The sequence below is a fragment of the Zea mays genome, chromosome 6 (genome assembly GCF_902167145.1).
Source record: "Zea mays cultivar B73 chromosome 6, Zm-B73-REFERENCE-NAM-5.0, whole genome shotgun sequence".
Classification (NCBI taxonomy): domain Eukaryota; kingdom Viridiplantae; phylum Streptophyta; class Magnoliopsida; order Poales; family Poaceae; genus Zea; species Zea mays.
In genome coordinates this window covers 180,365,851-180,387,296 of record NC_050101.1, presented here as the reverse complement: position 1 = coordinate 180,387,296, position 21,446 = coordinate 180,365,851, and the positions used below count along the sequence as shown (strand labels likewise).

The 21,446-nt window shown below is 47.5% G+C and overlaps 1 protein-coding gene across 2 annotated transcripts; it reads right to left on the bottom strand.

Annotated features, from left to right (window-relative positions):
- Positions 1–568: 568 nt before the first annotated feature.
- On the bottom strand, positions 569–8,960 carry LOC100272700 (putative leucine-rich repeat receptor-like protein kinase family protein). Of its 2 annotated transcripts, none has more exons than XM_008649279.3 (2): positions 5,269–8,672; positions 569–942 (listed from the first exon to the last, which is right to left on the bottom strand). In XM_008649279.3, the coding sequence occupies exons 1-2, from the start codon at positions 8,441–8,443 to the stop codon at positions 881–883; spliced, it is 3,237 nt and encodes a 1,078-aa protein (XP_008647501.1). In that variant the 5' UTR covers positions 8,444–8,672; the 3' UTR covers positions 569–880. The 2 variants fall into 2 exon arrangements, with proteins under 2 accessions (XP_008647501.1, NP_001347031.1); NM_001360102.1 differs by lacking the exon at positions 569–942 and adding an exon at positions 4,610–5,037 and having other exon boundaries at positions 5,269–8,960.
- Positions 8,961–21,446: the final 12,486 nt, after the last annotated feature.

Below are 21,446 nucleotides of genomic sequence, written 5' to 3'. Positions count from 1 at the left end.
CAGGCTAAGCAGAGTCCGCAGCGGGCCTCGCGTCACATACATGACTAAGCATAGCATGGACGAGGACACGAAAGAAAAACTCTCAGGCTTCCCATACCCTAAATTCACGATTTCTCTTTCCTCCATGGATCTAGGGCCTGTTTGTTTCGGCTTCTGGAGCTTCTGGCCTGCGGACTGCCAAACGCTCAGCTTTTCAGCCAGCTTTTATAAAATTCGTTGGGGCAAAAACCATCCAAAATCACATAAACACATAATCGGTTGAGTCGTTGTAATAATAGGAATTCGTCAATTTCTAGATCCTGAGCCCTATGAACAACTTTATCTTTCTCCACACATAATCGTAATGATACTCAGATTCTTCCTACAGCCAGATTCTCTCCATAGCTAGATTTTCAGAAAAGCTGGTCAGAAAAAAGTTAAACCAAACAGGCCCCTAGTATATGCACATTCGCACGTGCGCTATACTGGAAACGCTCTCGCTCACATTCATCTCAGCCAAGTATTTAAAATATATAGTCTTTTTTTACGAAGGGGCGAAGCCCCCTATTTCATTAGGAAATAGGAAAGAGTTCATTACATCGACAATCATCGCGACCCTACGGTCCGACAGAACCACTACTAGGCCTGACCTCTATTCAGACACCTTACAATATCACTCTAGATAAGTAAAGGGCCTAAAATAGAAGACATAGTTCGACCTGCTACCAGGAACATAAGTATTTCTTATTACAACCACTTCACGACAGACAGACGCAACTAAAGAAACTAGCGCAACCCAACACCAAAAGTACAGGCGATCACATACGCCAGGAACCACAACCTTGATCACCCAGAAATTCGTTTGTCCCTCGGACACCACCCAAACGCTCGGCCAAACGCTTCACTTGATATCTTTCTGATTAGCTTGCTTCCTTGGATCACCATTTTTCGTTCCCTCTTTCTCTGTCGAATAGCCCAGGAATCCAGCAGAAGCAACAAAGAAAAATGACGTTAGAAAGATCAAGCATAATTTTATCACCAAAGCACCAATCATTTCTTATGCGCCAAATTGCCTGAACACCGCACCACAACCAAACAGAAGCAGATTGGCAATCTTATCTTTTGGTTTACTTAACCACTTATCACAAAGGTTGCTGATACTTCTTGGAATTTCCACCAAGTTTAAAGCCACTTGGATCACTCTCCACACGTATCTCGTGATGGGATAGTGAAAGAATAAATGATTAATGGACTCATCACCACCACAGAAACAACACTCTTGAGAACCTTTCCGGTTCCTTTTCTTCAAATTATCTTTAGTAAGAATTTTATTTCTCACCACCAACCAGATAAAAATCTTGATTTTCTGTGGCAACTTGGATTTCCACAAGAACTTGTAAGGAACAGAAACTTGATCCATCACTTTCTTTTTATATAAAGAGTTCACAGAAAAACCCTTTTTATCAAGTCCCCAAACAATCCTGTCATCTTGATCAGACAGGGAAAAATGATTACGACAATTCATCAAATCCTCAAATAACACCCTCAGATTACCAATAATCCTTCTCCTAAACGAGAGAGCATCAAAATTGGACTCCAAGACCTTATTAACAGAAATGTCTTTGTCATAAGCCAAGTCAAATAAGGTAGGAAATTGGACAACCAAGGGTAGATTACCTATTCAGTTACTCTTCCAAAAGCTAGTATTCAATCCATTACCCACCAGAGTTTTACAGTATTTATAAAAGTTATCTCTCAAACTCAAAATCTTCTTCCAAAAATGAGAATCCCCTTGTTTTTGATTGACAGAAATAAGGGGTTTTCCCTTAATGTATTTACTTGCAATGATTTTTTGCCATAAACCCTTTGAATTTTCAATATTCCAAAGCCATTTAGTCAGTAAGGAATCATTCATAAATTCAAGATTCAAAACCCCTAAACCTCCCTGATTTTTAGGGGAACACACAGAAGCCCAATCAACCAGATGAAATTTTTTTGACTGATGACCACCTTGCCATAAAAGACGTCTCCTGAAAATATCCACTTTTCTGATAACAGACTTAGGAATAGGGTAAATCGAAAGCATATAAAGCGGAACATTGGAAAGACAACTATTAAGTAGAGTCAGTCTACCATCCAGACTTAAAATCTACCCTGCCACCCAGCAAACCTTTTTTCCAATTTCTCTACCATGGGAACCCAGAGACTTTTATTTATCTTCTTATTATCAATTGGCACACCAAGATATTTCATAAGAAGATTACCAATAGGAAAAGTAAAAATATCTGCATACAAATCTTCAATTTCCTTGGCTTTTCCAAAACAATAAATTTCACTTTTGTGAAAATTAATTTTCAAACCAGACATACTTCCAAATAAACACATAATGAATTTGAGGTTTCTGGCTCCTTCTAAACAATCTTGAATAAAAAAATAGTATCATCAGCATATTGAAGACAACTACATCTGTTTTGGATGATATGAGGGATAAGACCTTCAATCAAACCCTCATCTTGAGCTTTGCGAATCATACACGCCAAGCCATCAGCAACCAAATTAAACAAAAGGGGAGAAAAGGATCCCCTTGTCTCACCCCTCTATGCGTAGTAAAGTACGGACCCAACATATCGTTTGTTTTTATGGCTACTTTGCCACCACTGTTCTCATCACCCAATCACACCAAGTGCTCCCAAAACCTTTTTTATCCATCATGACATAAAGAAAATGCCAATTCACTTTATCATAAGCTTTTTCAAAATCAATCTTAAGGACCACTCCACTTTGTTTTTTCCTCTTAACCTCATGAAGAATTTCATTGAGCGAGACGACACCGTCCATTATGTATCTGCCCTTAATAAAGCCATACTGAGAGTCACTAATCACCTTTGTGATACAACTAGCCAGCCTGTTATTCAGAACTTTGGTAATAATTTTATAACAAACATTCAGAAGACAAATAGGCCTGAAGTTCTTCATATTAACCACATTATCCACTTTTGGTAAGAGAGTAACCATCCCATAATTCAATCTCTCAATATCCAGATTTCCATCATAGAAGTCTTTGAATAAGTTCCAAATGTCCATGTGAATAAGCTCCCAAAATTTTTGAAAGAATTCAGCAGGAAAACCATCCGGCCCGGGAGCACTATTATGCTTCATCTCAAACACCACTTTTTTAATTTCATTGATGCTAAAAGGAGCAGTTAAAAGCGATCTGTCTGTGTCAGACAACTGATTCATTGTGAGATTTGAAACATTAATACTAGAGAAGACAGAAGGGCCAAAAAGATCTTTATAATATGAAGATGCAATCTTATTGATACCTACAATATCATTCACAGAGGCTCCCTCATGAATCAAAAAAGGAATTTTAACACGTCTTTTCCGACCTTTCGCAATAAGGTGAAAGAATTTAGTATTCTCATCCCCCTCATTAATGAATTTCTCCCTCGCAGTTTGCTTTTTTTGCACCCTTCTTCTTCCATAATCTTTTTCAAATTCCACTCTAACTCAAGCTTTTCAATTCTTTCAGCATCGGAAATGCCCAATATTTCACTTCTTTTATCTAAAATATCAATTTTACTCATCAGATCTTTTTTCAGTTTCAAATATCTTCCTTCGACATTTATGTTCCAACTTCCAACCTTTCAACATTTTTTGAGACGTTTTGTTTTTTCTTTCCAAATACCAATACTTTTTTTTTACCTCTGACAGGCAAAGACCAATTATTTTCAACTAGTTTTCTAAAATCAGGTCTAAGCATCCAACACAGCTCATATCTAAAATCTCTCACTAAGGGGGCGCAAAATCAGTTTTAAGACATAATGACACATGATCAGAAAAGGATCTATTGAGACCAGAAACATTCACATTATTATAATGAAGATCCCACTCTAGGCTAACAAGAAATCTGTCCAACTTCTCATAAGTGGGGGATTTCTGTTATTGGACCAGGTATAGAGTCTACCACTAAGTTCAAGTTCAATCAGATCATGCACATCAATAATAGAATTAAATAAAGAACTCCACCTATTAGTACCTCCAGGTTTATTTTTATCTGACTCTTTCCTTAGGATATTAAAATCACCACCAATTAACATGGGGTGAGAACACTTGGAACAGAAAGCCGACAATTCGCTCAGAAATTTTTGTTTCTGGTCATTTTGAGCAGCTCCATACACGTTTATGAAGTTCTAAATAAAGTCTGATTCTTTATGAACCACCAAAATACGAATAATAAATTCCCCCAAATCTTTTTCTCTCACATAAAAATATATCAGCATCAAACCCTACGAATAAGCCACCAGATCTCCCATTAGGGGGACCAAACCCTTACGAGTAAGTCTTTTAGGAAGCACTTTAATTTCAAAGCCAAAATCCTAGGATGTCATTTTCAATCAAAATGGGGCACACTTTTGATTGAAAAAAGAAGATATAATGTATTTGAAGAATCTTAAGTTTATCATTTAGAAATGGGAAGAGGGGAGAAGAATGAGAAGGAGCTAACAATATATAAATTATACCTAAGTGCTTGTTCGTGGGAATTGAGCTATTTGTTGAGATTATGGGCTGGGCGTTGGGTGGCTGGGCTGCCGCTGTCAGGTCATATTTTTAATTTACAGCTGACCTTCTGCTAAAAATATATATAGTTACCGAATGCAATGACAACGTACACAACACCACCTCTGTCTATCTATCACATTTTCACATCGTTTCTCCAGTCGTCGTCCTAGCTAGGCTGGTGCCGTGCCTGCTGCAGCATCTGGACGACCTCGCGCATGGTGGGGCGCTCCACGCTGTGCTCCTGCACGCATAGCATCGACACGAACAGCACATGCGCCGCCTCCGCCACCGGGACGTCGCCGCCGAGGCGAGGGTCCAGCAGCGCCAGGACGCCGCCCCCTGCAGAGCTCCGGGCGCGCGCCCACTGCACCAGGTCCACCGCGTCGTCGCCGAGGTGCTCCCCCACCGGCTTCAGCCCCGTGATGAGCTCCAGCAGGACCACGCCGAAGCTGTACACGTCACTCTTCTCGTCCACCTTGAGCGTGTACGCGTACTCTGCATGCATGCATGCATGCATTTGAATACTATAGTATAAAACGCATGCATGCAGTGCTAGTGCTAGTGCTGCGGCCGGGGCCATGCATGCATGCAAAGCGAGCTCTTCTTTCGAGAACTGTGTGGGGGTATGCAATGCAGAATTGCAGACAAGACAAACAACGGCTGCTGGCTGGACTGGACCACCACACCACCATGACCATCACGTCATTGTATTGTATTGTACCGTACCTGGTGCGATGTAGCCGTATGATCCTGCGACGGCGGACATGCACTCGGAGGCGCCGCTGCCGCCCAGGAACTTGGCCAGCCCGAAGTCCGCCACGTGGGCCTCCATGCGCGCGTCCAGCAGGATGTTGTTGGACTTGACGTCCCGGTGCAGGATCGGCGGCGAGCAGTCGTGGTGCAGGTAGCACAGCCCCTTGGCAGCCTCCGTCGCCACGCGGAGACGCGACGCCCACGACAGCACCACACCGCCGCCGCCATCATCAGCGCCAGCGCGGTGCAGCGCCTCCCCGAGGCTGCCGTTCACCATGTACTCGTACACCAGCAGCTTCGCCTCGGGCCCCGAGCAGAAGGCCAGCAGCCGCACGATGTGCCGGTGCCGGATCCCACCCAGCGTCTCCACCTCCGCCTGGAACCCGCCGCCCTCCGCCGACACGATCCGCTTCACCGCCACGCACTCCCCGCCGGGCATCGTCCCGCGGTACACCACCCCGGCCCCGCCGCGCCCCACCACGCAGTTCTCCTTCACGCACCGCACCACGTCCTCGCACCCGAAAGACACCTGCTGGAACGCCGTCATGCGCCACCGCCACGACGAAGACCGACGCCGGCGCCGGAGCATGGCGGCGGAACGCGTCGTCGCCACGGCAGCCGCCGCGAACGCCACGGAGAACCCAAGGAGGCCCACCGCCGCAAGCAGCAGCTTCAGGCGCCCCATCACCGCCGACGACGAAGAAGAGCCACGTTCATCCTGCGTCCCCGCGCCGCCGAGGATCCCCGGCCCTCCTCCCATCACCTGCTGCTTCGGATTCACCACCACCAGCCCCGGGTTGCCCACGAACGACGACCCGTTCAAGTAGGCGAACTGCCCGCTCTCCGGCACGCGCCCGGACAGCTCGTTGTGCGAGAAGTCGGCGGCGGTCAGGCTCTTCATGCCGCCCAGCTCCCGCGGGATGCTGCCGCTCAGCATGTTCCACGACACGTTCAGGTAGTTGAGCACCTTGATCTGCACCAGCCGCACGGGGATCGCGCCGGACAGACGGTTGCCGCTCAGGTCCAGGTACGTCAGCGACGTGCACTCGCCCACCTCGCCGGGCACCGCCCCCGTCAGCTTGTTGCCGCTCAGGTCCAGCTTCAGCAGCCGCTTCAGGCGCCCGACCTGCCGCGGGATCTGCCCGCCCAGCTGGTTGCCACCGAGGAGGAGCGTCTGCAGCCACGAGAAGTTGCCCATGGATGCCGGCAGCGATCCGTTGAAGCGGTTGCTCGACAGGTTCAGCAGCGACAGCCTGCTGCTGCTGCTGCCGCCGCCGCCGCTGCCGTCCTCCTCCAGCCGTCCCGTCAGGTAGTTGCCCTGCAGCTCCACGGTGGTGAGCGCCGGCAGGTAGAGGAAGCCGCGCGGGAGCGGCCCCGTGAGGTAGTTCTGGCCCAGCCTCACCCGCGTGAGCGTCGGGCAGGCGCCCAGCCCCTCCGGCACCGGCCCGAAGAGGAAGTTGTCGAGGAGGATGAGGATCTCCAGCTGCCCGCGCGCGCACAGCCAGCGGGGCACCTCCCCCGTCAGCCGGTTCGTGGACAGGTCCACCTCCCGGAGCGGCGCGGCGCGGCCGAGCGCCGCGGGGATGGCGCCCGTGAAGTTGTTCTGCCACAGCTTGAGGACCTGCAGGGAGCGGAGGTCGCCCAGGAAGTCCGGGACGCCGCCGCGGAACCGGTTGATGAACATGTTCAGCAGCCTGAGTTCCCTGAGCGCGGCGAGCTCGGGAGGGATCTCCCCCGTGAGCGCGTTGTTGGAGACGTCGAGGAACCTAAGGCCGGTGAGGTTGCCCAGCGACGGCGGGATGGTGCCGTTCAGCTGGTTCGTCTGCAGGTAGAGCGTGTCCAGCCCGGTGAGGTCGCCGAGCGAAGCCGGGATGGGGCCCTGCAGGCCACAGTTGGCGAGGTCGAGGTGGACGAGGCTGGTGAGCCTGCCGAGCTCCGCCGGGATGCCGCCGTCGAAGCGGTTGAAGTAGCCGAGGAAGAGGTGGCGCAGCGTGGAGAGGTTGGCGAGGTCGGGCGGGATGTCCCCGGAGAGGCTGTTGCCGGCGAGGGAGAGGAACTGGATGGCGGGGAAGCGGCCGAAGCTGGGTGGAATGGTGCCGGAGAAGAAGTTCCCGCCGAGGTCGAGGTGGCGGAGGCCCGCGGCCGCGGGGAGGAGGGTGGGAAGTGCGCCGGCGAGGTCGTTGTCGTAGAGGTCGAGCACCTGGAGGCTGTGCATCGCGGAGAAGTCGAGGGCGTCCAGGGTGCCGTTGAACTGGTTGTTGGAGAGGTTGAGGTGGCGGAGGTCGCGGAGGGCGGCGATGGCGGGCGGAATGTCTCCGGAGAAGGAGTTGGCGGCGGCGGAGAAGAAACGGAGGCCAGCGAGGTCGGCGATAGCGGGGGGCAGCGTGCCGGAGAGGTTGTAGCCGGAGATGTCGAGCGAGACGACGGTGCGGTTGCTGCAGGCGACGCCGGGCCATGAGGAGCAGAGCGAGGCATAGTTGGCGAGGGTCCAGCTGCGCAGCTGCGGCGGGAGCGGAGGCGAGAAAGAGTCCTTGAGGGAGAGCAGGGTGGCAGCCTGGCTGGCTAGCGTTGGAATGGCGAGGACGAGGCAGGAAGACGATGAGAGAAGGAAGATGGGCAGGAGGAGGAGGAGGACGAGAGCCATGGGTGGCCGGGTTCGGAGAGCAGAGCTTGCTCCTCGCTGTATTGGATGGTGAAGCTGCCGGCCGGCGAGCTCAGCTGAGCTAGCCAATAAGGTTTCTTTCTCACTACACACGCACTTGTTGGTAGGTGAATGGCGGCGGTAGAGAGAGAGGGAGAGAGAGAGAGAGCGCGCGAAGTGAGGTACGATCGCGATCAGCGGTGCTCCTTTGACCTTTCTCTTCTTTTCAAGGGCGGTGGATGGATGGAGTAGAATAGGAGACGACGTACTGCTCCTGGAATCGAGAGGTGATCCAGCTCTCAGCTGTGTCTGCTGCTGCCGTTGGCAGATAGGAGAAGGACCCGCGACAAATATAAAAGCAGGCAAAGGCAAAGGCAAAAGCAAAAGCAAAAGGCAAAAGATGATCCATCGAGTGCCTGCCTGCCTGCCTACAAAAGAAAGCCAAGGCCCAGCCCAGCCCCAGCAGCAGCAGAGGGAAGAATGTTGGCGTGCAGCGGTGCATGGCATGCACAAGCACAACGATTCATCTGCAGTGCAAACGCTGCCCTGCTTTCCATGCACGCACCACGCATGCTCTTTTTTCCTCACACACACTCCTCCAGTTCTCAATGACCGGTTGTTCCACTCCACTCTGACTCTCAATATAGTTATAGCTTAAAATTGTTTGTCTTTATTATCTTTGTCCCTAAACTTACAAACCGTGTGTGGGGACAAATATCCCCGGGTCCACTAAAAGGATAAAAGACCTCACAGAAGGTCCAAGGGCCCCATAATTCGTAAGGTCATCCCCTCGTGGGCTTGGGAGGAACGACCAGTGGACGGATTAACGCAAGGCCGGGTCGACGCAAGCCCAGACGACCCAACAAATTCGAGCAGTAATCACAACAGTGACCCGACCTTCCCGCGCAGAAGCCCCGTACAACGGAACCAAGCGAGGATGGGTCGGCTGAATTATAGGAGGATAGACTCAGATGGTTCACTATTTCTTAGGCACGTGTTGTTATCATATCTGCATGTAATGCCCCACGGTCGAGTATATAAGGCCTAGGGGCACCCCTTCAGAACGATCACTCATTACTTAGCCATCCACCCCACTCTCTACGTTTACCAGCACTAGAGAACTCCCTTGTAACCCATCATATAAAGCACTCCCGCGCAGGACGTAGGGTGTTACGCATCTCAAAGCGGCCCGAACCTGTACATCATTGTCCACTATTTCTCGTGCGCCCAACATGAACCATCGAGCTACAGTCAGTAACACCGTCCTACTCCTAAAAGCACCTTGAGGGGTAACCCCGGGTGCGCGGTCGGACCCAAAACACCGACACCGTGTATCTAATTTCTTAAACTTGTTCGATTGTATCGTCCCGATCTCTAAATCAACTTGTTTATATTCCCAAACTTCTTCAACCATTTTATCCTGGTTTCGAAACTTGCAAAACACTTATTTAGGTCTATCATCTTTGTTGTGGTCTCACACCCAATCCAAACGAGTCTACAATGTTTCAAATATATTAATTTGGCATGCTGACATATGAGGCACACATCTTAGATCCATCTCTCTCTCTCCTCCCTCTCCCCCAACTCCCAAAGTTCTCCTGTCTCCTCTCTCAAGTACTCGAGCTATACAATGGTGGCAGCCCTAACCCTCATGGTTAGTTGTGCCAAGCCCCGCTTCCATGCGTGCCACCATGGTCACCCCACATCCTAGACCGGTGAGCCACTTTAGTCAATGATGGACATGGTCGAGCGAGCAGTGTGAGTGAAAGTATTTACAATGCCTACAGGGGTGAATAGACATATCTAAAAATTCTAAACAACAACTTCGCCACTTGCTCTAATTGTCATGATGTCGCCAAAAATGTATACTTGAACTTCGACCACTCAAGGATAGCCTATGAATGGAACCTATTGAAAATTGGGCAGATAACCTCCGTAGGGGAGTAAAAATCTTTTAAAAACACACACATGAAGTATTGTCGCTTTGTAGACTATTTCTACATCTTTTATTAGACAAGCACCTTTTTGTTAAATGAGCCACGCATGACGACAGACCGCTCGATGATGCTCAATTATCTCTCTAGGGACTATAGTCATGTTGGAAGGTTGCCATGCAAACACATCGACATTTTCCTAGAGGAAGGTATTAAGTGTGAGTTCTTATTTTGCTCCCAAGTTCCCGCCAATGCGAATCATCTAGGGCCTTCCCACTAATTTGTATGAATTTAGTGGGAATCAGGTCAACATATGATGGTGTAGCATGTTTCCAAGCTTGCTAGAGCAAGCATAGGATGAGACGAGAACCGTCAACCACCAGGGAGAAGAGATGGGTGCCAAAGTGGTGACCTTGAGGCCCTAATGAGTGGACAGAGATGACACCTTTGGGTCCCGACATCTTGAGAACCTGATGTAGTGGTTGGTTTCCATAAACTTATATAGCATGGGGCACCCAAGAATATTGTTGTAGTGAAGGTGGAGTTCAGCAATGGTGAAGTTCGTATACTCAGTATGGAAGTTCTCCTTGGTGCTAAAGGTGGTTGCCATCTTGATCAAGCCAATAGGAAGGAGAATCCTAAGGGATACCCCCATGAATGGACACATGACATGATCTCATCTCATGAAATCTACATCTCATCAAAAGCATACATCGAAAACACGTTGAGGTTAGTCCCACCATCAACTATGACATACTTAAGCTTGATGTTGTAGATGGTAGGAGAGATCTATCAGTGTTTAGTAATGGCAATGCACAACGGGATGTACCACGCTATGCTTTTGTGAGTTGGCAACATCAACTATAGCTCTATGGTTCGCTTTGAGATGCGACAAAACACACAATTTATACATGTTCAGGCCACGAAATGCGTAATACCCTACATACTGTTTGCGGTGGGTAGTATTGCTTTGATATCTGGAGGTTACAATGAGGGCTAGGGTTTGGATGTTTGATGAGTGAGCGGGGGGCATGCATAAGATTAGATCCTCTCAAGATCTGCCTTGGGAGGGATCCCTAGCTCGCCTTATATAATTCGGCGTGGCTTGTGTTACAACTTACAAGTAGGTTTCCCTATATATCTCCTAGTCGGTTTAGATTTCATTAGATTCCTTATCTTGTGCGTCAAGTGCACCCTAGGTCGAGAATATGCTCCATGAGGAGCCAGGGGTTATCCATCCCTGACAAGCCCCCGAGCTTCAAGTTGACTTGAGAAACAATCAACTTGAAGGTCCAAAAAAGACCATATATAGAAGTGACTTCAATGGCATGCACTGTAGGTGCACCCATTGGGTGTAGCTCTCGAGCTTCAAGTTGACTCGAGAAACAATCAACTTGAAGGTCCAAAATCAGCTTTCAAAATATCTTGCCTTGTAGTCTTTGAATTTTTTTGATGGTATCCTCCATATAGCCCCTGAACCTCAAGCTGATTAAGATAATCAGGTTGAGGATCAAGCAACTTGTTCCTCCGAGTGGTCTTGGTGAGGTGGGTAGCAGCACCCGAGCTGACGAAGTGGTTGGTGAGGTGTGTGGTAACCCAACCCTCAAGCTGACGAGGCGGTGGGGTAGCCTCCCAGAGTCGACGAAGAAGAGAGTTGGCGAGGCGAGCGGCGACCTAGCCCCTAAGTCAGTGAAATAGGGAGTCGGAGAGGCGAACGACAGTGTGGCCTCTAAGCAGCTAAAGCAGCGAGATGGCGAGATAGGCGATGGCCTAGATCCTGAGCCGGTGAAGCAGCGAGTCAGTGAGGCACACAACAGTGCAACCCCTGAGGCGACGAAGTAGTGACTTAGCGAGGCGAGTGCCGCAACCCCCAAGCTGGAGAAACAACGAGTCGGGGAGGTGCGCGACAGTGCAACCCCTGAGCCGGTGAAGCAGCGAGTCAGCGAGACAGACAATGGCCTATCTCCTAAGCTAGCTGAAAGAAACAGGTGACACCTAAGAGGGGGTGAATTAGGACTTCTAAAACTTTCACTAAACTAGGCCACAAATAAATCCCTAGAGCAAAACCTATGCAATTAATCAAAATAGAATGTGCAAACTAGGTTTTATCTAAGTGTTGCTATCTCTATCGCAAAGGCTAAGTTTCAATCCTGAACAATATAGGTATAAATACAAGATTGAAACTTAAATGCTTAATATAAATGTGTAAGCTAAAGAGCAAGGTAGAGATGCAAACTCTCGTGGATGACGCCGGTATTTTTACCGAGGTATCCGAAACCACGCAAGGTTCCGACTAGCCCTCGTTGGTGCCCCTACACAAAGGGAAGCCCACGCGAGGGCCAAGCACCACGGTCGAGTAACTCTGTAGAGAGCCGCGTGTCTGCTCCATGAGCAAGTGATGCTCCGCTTCTAGCTCCTCTCGGATGCTCCCTGCCGTCTCCACAATCGAGCTTCCGGCCGAAACGCCGCGGGCCTCGTTCCCTTCGGTACACGGTGGCAGCCGTGACACAAACACGGTTGTCACGGTCTCGCAAGACTCTCGCCCCACTCGGTACAATTACAACGGCTCGCGCAAGAGCCGAGGGGTTAGTGGTTTATCTAAACTCACTCAACTAACTAGGATTCACCTAAAGCAAGTGCTAAAGCGGTCTAACTAACCTAAGCATTTCGCAAAGCACCTACGCTAATCACCGAGCGATTCTATTAAGCACTTGGGTGTTTGAGCTCTTGGAGATGTGCACTATATGCCTTGGTATGTTGCTTGGGCTCCCACACCTTGAAATGGCCAGTTGGGGTGGTATTTATAGGCCCCAACCCCATTTCTAGCCATTGGATAGAAAGCAGCAACTTTCTGTAGACTGGCGCACCAGACAGTCCAGTGCACACCGGATAGGACATTGTTTACTGTCCGGTGCCTGCCACGTCAGCCGACCGTTGTGGTCTGTAGCAGTCGACCGTTGGATCCGACCGTTATCCAGACTGTCTGGTGCACACATCGGATAGTCCGGTGCTATAGCCCGAGGGCGCCTATCTACGGGCCCCTTTACACAGACTGACCGGTTGTCCCACCGGACAGTCCGGTGCACATCAAACAGTTACTATTCACTGTCTGGTGCGCCACCAGGCGCTGGCTGACTGCCCTTTTCTTGGATTTCTTCGCTGATTCTTTTGGGCATCTTTTGTTCTTGAGTCTTGGACTTCTATGCTTCTTTTTATGTCTTCTTTTGAGGTGTTGCATCCTCATTGCCTTAGTCCAATCCTCTTCGCATCCTGTGAACTACAAATATAAACACTAGCAAACACATTAGTCCATAGGTTGCGTTGATCATCAAACACCAAAATCTATTAAGCCAAATGGCTCGGGGTCCATTTTCCTTACACCAGCGAAGCAGCGAGTCAGCGAGGTGCACGGCGGTGCAACCCCTGAGGCGAAGAAGTAGTGACTCAGTGAGGCGGGCGACGACGCAACCCCCGAGCTGGAGAAGCAGCGAGTCGGCGATACGGGCGATAGCCCAGTGAAAGGGAATTAGGCTTACACCTAGTTCCTAAATAATTTTGGTGGTTGAATTGCCCAACACAAATAATTGGACTAACTAGTTTGCTCTAGTGTATAAGTTATACAGGTGCCAAAGGTTCACACTTAGCCAATAAAAATACCAAGTATTTGGTTCGACAAAGGAGCAGGGGACAACCGAAGGCACCTCTGGTCTGGCGCACCGGACTATCCGGTGTGCCACCGGACATGTCCGGTGCACCAGAGGACTCCAACTCCGAACTGCTCACCTTCGGGAATTTCCGGAGGCAACTCCGCTATAATTCACCGGACTGTCCGGTGTACACCGGACATGTCCGGTGCTCCAAGGAAGAGCGGCCTCCGGAACACGCCAGCCTCGGGAATTCACTTCTGCTGCTTCGCTAAAATTCACCGGACTGTCCGGTGTGCACCTGACTGTCCGGTGCAACAGCGAGGCAACGGCTATTTCGGCGCCAACGGCTACCTGCGACGCATTTAATGCGCGCCAGAAGCGTGCAGTCGTCAGGCACGCGGGACAGGCGCACCGGACAATCTACAGTTCATGTCCGGTGCGCCACCGGACATCAAGGCGGGCCCAGTGTCAGAACTCCAACGGTCGAATCCCAACGGCTTTGGTGACGTGGCTGTCGCACCGGACATGTCTGGTGTGCACCGGACTGTCCGGTGCGCCATCGAACAGACAGCCTCACCAAACGGCTAGTTTGGTGGTTGGGGCTATAAATACCCCAACCACCCACCATTCATGATATCCAAGTTTTCCACTTCTCAACTACTTACAAGAGCTCTAGCATTCAATTCTAGACACTCCAAAGAGATCAAATCCTCTCCAAACTCCACACAACGCTCTAGTGACTAGTGAGAGAGATTTGCTTGTGTTCTTTCGAGCTCTTGCGCTTGGATTGCTTTCTTCTTTCTTTGATTCTTCATTGCGATCATACTCACTTGTAATTGAGGCAAGAGACACCAATCTTGTGGTGGTCCTTGTGGGAACTTTGTGTTCCAAGTGATTAAGAAGAGAAAGCTCACTCGATCCGCGGGATCGTTTGAGAGAGGGTAAGTGTTGAAAGAGACCCGACCTTTGTGGCCTCCTCAACGGGGAGTAGGTTTGCGAGAACCGAACCTCGGTAAAACAAATCCACGTGTCTCACTCCTTATTCGCTTGCGATTTGTTTTGCACCCTCTCTCGCGGACTCAATTATATTTCTAACGCTAACCCGGCTTGTAGTTGTGATTATTTTTGAGAATTTCAGTTTCGCCCTATTCACCCCCCCCCTTTAGGCGACTTTCAATTGGTATCAGAGCACGGTGCTTCATTAGAGCCTAACCACTCGAAGTGATGTCGGGAGATCACGCCAAGAAGGAAATGGAGACCAACGAAAAGCCCACTACAAGCCACAGGAGCACTTCATCGGAAGAGTCCCGCACCAAGAGGAAGGAGAAGAAGAAGAGCTCCTCCAACAAAGGGAAGGAGAAGAAATCTTCTTCTCACCACAAAGAGAAGAAGGAGAGATCTTCCTCTCACAAGCCACATCGGAGTGGGGACAAGCACAAGAGGATGAGGAAAGTGGTCTACTACGAGACCGACACTTCATCAACATCGACCTCCGGCTCCGATGCGCCCTCCGTAACTTCTAAACGCCAAGAGCGTAAGAAGTTTAGTAAGATCCCCTTACACTATCCTCGTACATCTAGACATACTCCATTACTTTTCGTTCCATTAGGCAAACCGCCAACCTTTGACGGTGAAGATTATGCTAGGTGGAGTGATTTAATGAAATTTCATCTAACCTCACTCCACAAAAGTATATGGAATGTTGTTGAGTTTGGAGCACAGGTACCATCCGTAGGGGATGAGGATTATGATGAGGACGAGGTGGCCCAAATCGAGCACTTCAACTCCCAAGCCACAACCATACTCTTGGCCTCTCTAAATAGAGAGGAATACAACAAGGTGCAAGGGTTGAAGAATGCAAAGGAAATTTGGGACCTCCTCAAGACCGCGCACGAGGGTGATGAACTAACAAAGATCACCAAGCGGGAAACGATCGAGGGGGAGCTCGGTCGCTTTCGACTTTGCCAAGGGGAAGAGCCACAAGACATGTACAACCGGCTCAAGACTTTGGTGAACCAAGTGCGCAACCTCGGGAGCAAGAAGTGGGATGACCACGAGGTGGTTAAGGTTATTCTTAGATCACTCATTTTCCTTAACCCCACTCAAGTTCAGTTAATTCGTGGTAATCCTAGATATACTCAAATGACCCCCGAGGAAGTTATCGGGAATTTTGTGAGCTTTGAATGTATGATCAAGGGCTCCAAGAAGATCAACGAGCTTGATGAACCCTCCACGTCCGAAGCACAACCGGTGGCATTTAAGGCAACAGAGGAGAAGAAGGAGTCTACACCGAGTAGACAACCAATTGACGCCTCCATGCTCGACAATGAGGAGATGGCTTTAATCATCAAAAGCTTTCGCCAAATCCTCAAGCAACGGAAGGGGAAGGATTACAAATCCTGTTCCAAGAAGGTTTGCTACAAGTGTGGTAAGCCCGGTCACTTTATCGCTAAATGTCCATTATCAAGTGACAGTGACAGGGATAACGACAAGAAGGGAAAGAGGAAAGAAAAGAAGAGGTACCACAAGAAGAGGGGCGGCGATGCCCACGTGTGCCGCGAGTGGGACTCCGACGAGAGCTCCACCGACTCCTCCTCCGACGAGGACGCCGCCAACATCGCCGTCACCAAGGGACTCCTCTTCCCAAACATCGGCCACAAGTGCCTCATGGCAAAGGACGACAAAAGGAAGAAGGTAAAATCAAGATCCTCCACTAAATATGAAACCTCTAGTGATGAGGATGATGCTAGCAATGAGGAGGATAACTTGCGCATTCTTTTTGCCAACCTTAACAGGGAACAAAAGGAAAAACTAAATGAGCTAATTAGTGCCATCCATGAAAAGGATGACCTCTTGGACTCCCAAGAGGACTTCCTAATCAAGGAAAATAAAAAGCATGTTAAGGTTAAAAATGCTTATGCTCTAGAGGTAGAAAAATGTGAGAAATTATCTAGTGAGCTAAGTACTTGCCATGATACTATTACCAACCTTAGAAATGAAAATGCTAGTTTAAATGCTAAGGTTGACTCACATGTTTGTAATGTTTCAATTCCCAATCTTAGAAATGATAATGATGATTTGCTTGCTAAGATTGAAGAATTAAACATTTCTCTTGCTAGCCTTAGAGTAGAAAATGAAAATTTAATTGCTAAGGCTAAAGAACTAGATGTTTGCAATGTTACAATTTCCGATCTTAGAGATAATAATGATATCTTGCGTGCTAAGATCGTTGAACTTAATTCATGCAAACCCTCTACATCTAGTGTTGAGCATGTTTCCATTTGTACTAGATGTAGAGATGTTGATATTAATGCTATTCATGATCACATGACTTTGATTAAACAACAAAATGATCATATAGCAATATTAGATGCAAAAATTGCCGAGCATAACTTAGAAAATGAAAAGTTTAAATTTGCTAGAAGTATGCTCTATAATGGGAGACACCCTGGCATTAAGGATGGCATTGGCTATCAAAGGGGAGACAATGTCAAACTTAGTGCCCCTCCTAAAAGATTGTCAAATTTTGTTAAGGGCAAGGCTCCCATGCCTCAGGATAACGAGGGTTACATTTTATACCCTGCCGGTTATCCTGAGAGCAAAATTAGGAAAATTCACTCTAGGAAGTCTCACTCTGGCCCTAACCATGCTTTTATGTATAAGGGTGAGACATCTAGCTCTAGGCAACCAACCCGTGCTAAGTTGCCTAAGAAGAAAACTCCTAGTACATCAAATGAGCATGACATTTCTTTTAAAACTTTTGATGCATCTTATGTTTTAACTAACAAATCCGGAAAGATAGTTGCCAAGTTTGTTGGGGGCAAACACAAGGGCTCTAAGACTTGTGTTTGGGTACCCAAAGTTCTTGTTTCTAATGCCAAAGGACCCAAAACGGTTTGGGTACCTAAAGTCAAGAACTAAAATTGTTTTGTAGGTTTATGCATCCGGGGGCTCAAGTTGGATACTCGACAGCGGGTGCACAAACCACATGACCGGGGAGAAGAAGATGTTCTCCTCATATGAGAAAAACCAAGATCCCCAACGAGCTATCACATTCGGGGATGGAAATCAAGGTTTGGTCAAAGGATTGGGTAAAATTGCTATATCACCTGACCATACTATTTCCAATGTTTTTCTTGTAGATTCTTTAGATTACAATTTGCTTTCTGTATCTCAATTATGTCAAATGGGCTACAACTGTCTCTTTACTGATGTAGGTGTCACTGTTTTTAGAAGAAGTGATGATTCAATAGCATTTAAGGGTGTGTTAGAGGGTCAGCTATACTTGGTAGATTTTGATAGAGCTGAACTCGACACATGCTTAATTGCTAAGACTAACATGGGTTGGCTCTGGCACCGCCGACTAGCCCATGTTGGAATGAAGAATCTTCATAAGCTTCTAAAGGGAGAGCACATTTTAGGACTAACAAATGTTCATTTTGAGAAAGACAGGATTTGTAGTGCATGCCAAGCAGGAAAGCAAGTTGGGTCCCAACATCCACATAAGAACATCATGACGACCGACAGGCCACTTGAGCTACTCCACATGGATCTATTCGGCCCGATTGCTTACATAAGCATCGGCAGGAGTAAGTATTGTCTTGTAATAGTAGATGATTATTCTCGCTTCACTTGGGTGTTCTTTTTGCAGGATAAATCCCATACCCAAGAGACCTTAAAGGGATTCTTGAGACGGGCTCAAAATGAGTTCGGCTTAAGGATCAAGAAAATTAGAAGCGACAACGGGACGGAGTTCAAGAACTCTCAAATTGAAGGCTTCCTTGAGGAGGAGGGCATCAAGCATGAGTTCTCTTCTCCCTACACCCCACAACAAAATGGTGTAGTGGAGAGGAAGAATCGAACTCTATTGGACATGGCAAGAACCATGCTTGATGAGTACAAGACACCGGATCGGTTTTGGGCCGAGGCGGTCAACACCGCCTGCTACGCCATCAACCGGTTATATCTACACCGAATCCTCAAGAAGACATCCTATGAACTCCTAACCGGTAAAAAGCCCAATATTTCATATTTTAGAGTTTTTGGTAGCAAATGCTTTATTCTTATTAAGAGAGGTAGAAAATCCAAATTTGCTCCTAAAACTGTAGAAGGCTTTTTACTAGGATATGACTCAAACACAAGGGCATATAGAGTCTTTAACAAGTCCTCAGGACTTGTTGAAGTTTCTTGTGACGTTGTGTTTGACGAGACTAACGGCTCTTAAGTAGAGCAAGTTGATCTTGATGAGATAGGTGAAGAACATGCTCCATGCATAGCGCTAAAGAACATGTCCATTGGGGATGTGTGTCCTAAGGAATCCGTAGAGCCTCCACATGCACAAGATCAACCATCCTCCTCCACGCAAGCATCTTCACCAACTCAAATTGAGGACGAGGCTCAAGTTGATGAAGGAGAAGATCAAAGAGATGAGCCACCTCAAGATGACGGCAATGATCAAGGGGGAGATGCGAATGATCAAGACAAGGAGGATGAACAACCAAGGCCGCCACACCCAAGAGTCCACCAAGCAATCCAACGAGATCACCCCGTCGACACCATCCTCGGCGACATTCATAAGGGGGTAACCACTCGATCTCGTGTTGCCCATTTTTGTGAGCATTACTCTTTTGTTTCCTCTATTGAGCCACACAGGGTAGAGGAAGCACTACAAGATTCGGATTGGGTGATGGCGATGCAAGAGGAGCTCAACAATTTCACGAGGAACGAGGTATGGCATTTGGTTCCACATCCTAACCAAAATGTTGTAGGAACCAAGTGGGTCTTCCGCAACAAACAAGACGAGCATGGTGTGGTGACAAGGAACAAAGCTCGACTCGTGGCCAAGGGGTATTCACAAGTCGAAGGTTTGGATTTTGGTGAAACCTATGCACCCGTAGCTAGGCTTGAGTCAATTCGTATATTATTGGCCTATGCTACTTACCATGGCTTCAAGCTCTACCAAATGGACGTGAAGAGTGCCTTCCTCAACGGACCGATCAAGGAGGAGGTCTATGTTGAGCAACCTCCCGGCTTTGAAGACAGTGAGTACCCTAACCATGTTTATAGGCTCTCTAAGGCGCTTTATGGGCTCAAGCAAGCCCCAAGAGCATGGTATGAATGCCTTAGGGATTTCCTTATTGCTAATGGCTTCAAAGTCGGCAAGGCCGATCCTACTTTATTCACTAAAACTCTAGACAATGATTTGTTTGTATGCCAAATTTATGTTGATGATATTATATTTGGGTCTACTAACGAATCTCCAGGTGAAGAATTTAGTAGGATCATGACACAAAAATTCGAGATGTCTATGATGGGGGAGTTGAAGTATTTCTTAGGATTTCAAGTGAAGCAACTCCAAGAGGGCACCTTCATTTGCCAAACGAAGTACACTCAAGACATTCTAACCAAGTTTGGAATGAAGAATGCCAAGCCCATTAAGACACCCATGGGAACCAATGGGCATCTTGACCTCGACACGGGAGGTAAATCCGTCGATCAAAAGGTATACCGGTCGATGATTGGTTCATTGCTCTATTTATGTGCATCTCGACCGGACATTATGCTTTCCGTTTGCATATGTGCAAGATTCCAAGCCGACCCTAAGGAATCACACCTTACGGCCGTAAAACGAATCTTGAGATATTTGGCTTATACTCCTAAGTTTGGGCTTTGGTACCCTCGGGGATCCACATTTGATTTGATTGGTTATTCGGATGCCGATTGGGCGGGGTGTAAGATTAATAGGAAGAGCACATCGGGGACTTGCCAGTTCTTGGGAAGATCCTTGGTGTCTTGGGCTTCAAAGAAGCAAAATTCGGTTGCTCTTTCCACCGCCGAAGCCGAGTATATTGCCGCAGGCCATTGTTGCGCGCAATTGCTTTGGATGAGGCAAACCCTGCGGGACTACGGTTACAAAATAACCAAAGTTCCTCTTCTATGTGATAATGAGAGTGCAATCCGCATGGCGGATAATCCCGTTGAACATAGCCGCACTAAACACATAGCCATTCGGTATCATTTTCTTCGGGATCAACAACAAAAGGGGGATATCGAGATTTCATACATTAACACTAAAGATCAATTAGCCGATATCTTTACCAAGCCACTTGATGAACAATCCTTTACCAAACTTAGGCATGAGCTCAATATTCTTGATTCCAGGAACTTCTTTTGCTAAACTTGCACACATAGCTCATAAGTATACCTTTGATCATGTCTCTTTGATATATGCTATGACTAATGTGTTTTCAAGGGTATGTCAAACCAAGTCATAGGTATATTGAAAGGGAATTGGAGTCTTCGGCGAAGACAAAGGCTTCCACTCCACTCTACTACTCATCCTTCGCCGTCACTCCGAGCTTCTCTCCAACTTTGGTATAATCTTCACTCATTTATTTTATGACCAAAGGAGAAGAAAGTACTTCGGTGGGCTCTAATGATTCCGTTTTTGGCGATTCATGCCAAAGGGGGAGAAAATATGAGCCCAAAGCAAAAGGACCGCACCACCACCCAATTTTAATAAAAATTTGGAGATTTTCAATTCGTCAATTTCAAATTAGTATCTTATTATGTTCTAAAGGGGGAGGAAGTAGTATTTCAAAATGATATATCAAAACCCTCTTGAACACTAAGAGGAGGATCTCATTTAGGGGGAGTTTTGTTTAGTCAAAGGAAAAGCATTTGAAACAAGGGGAGAAAATTCTTAAACTTGAAAATGCTTTGCAAAAATCTTATTCATCTACCTTTGACTATGTTGCAAAAGGACTTTGAAAAGGATTTACAAAAAGAATTTGCAAAGACAAAACATGTGGTACAAGCGTGGTCCAAAATGTTAAAAATAAAGAAACAATCCATGCACATCTAGTAAGTAACATTTATTGGCTCAATTCCAAGCAACCTTTGCACTTACATTATGCAAACTAGTTCATT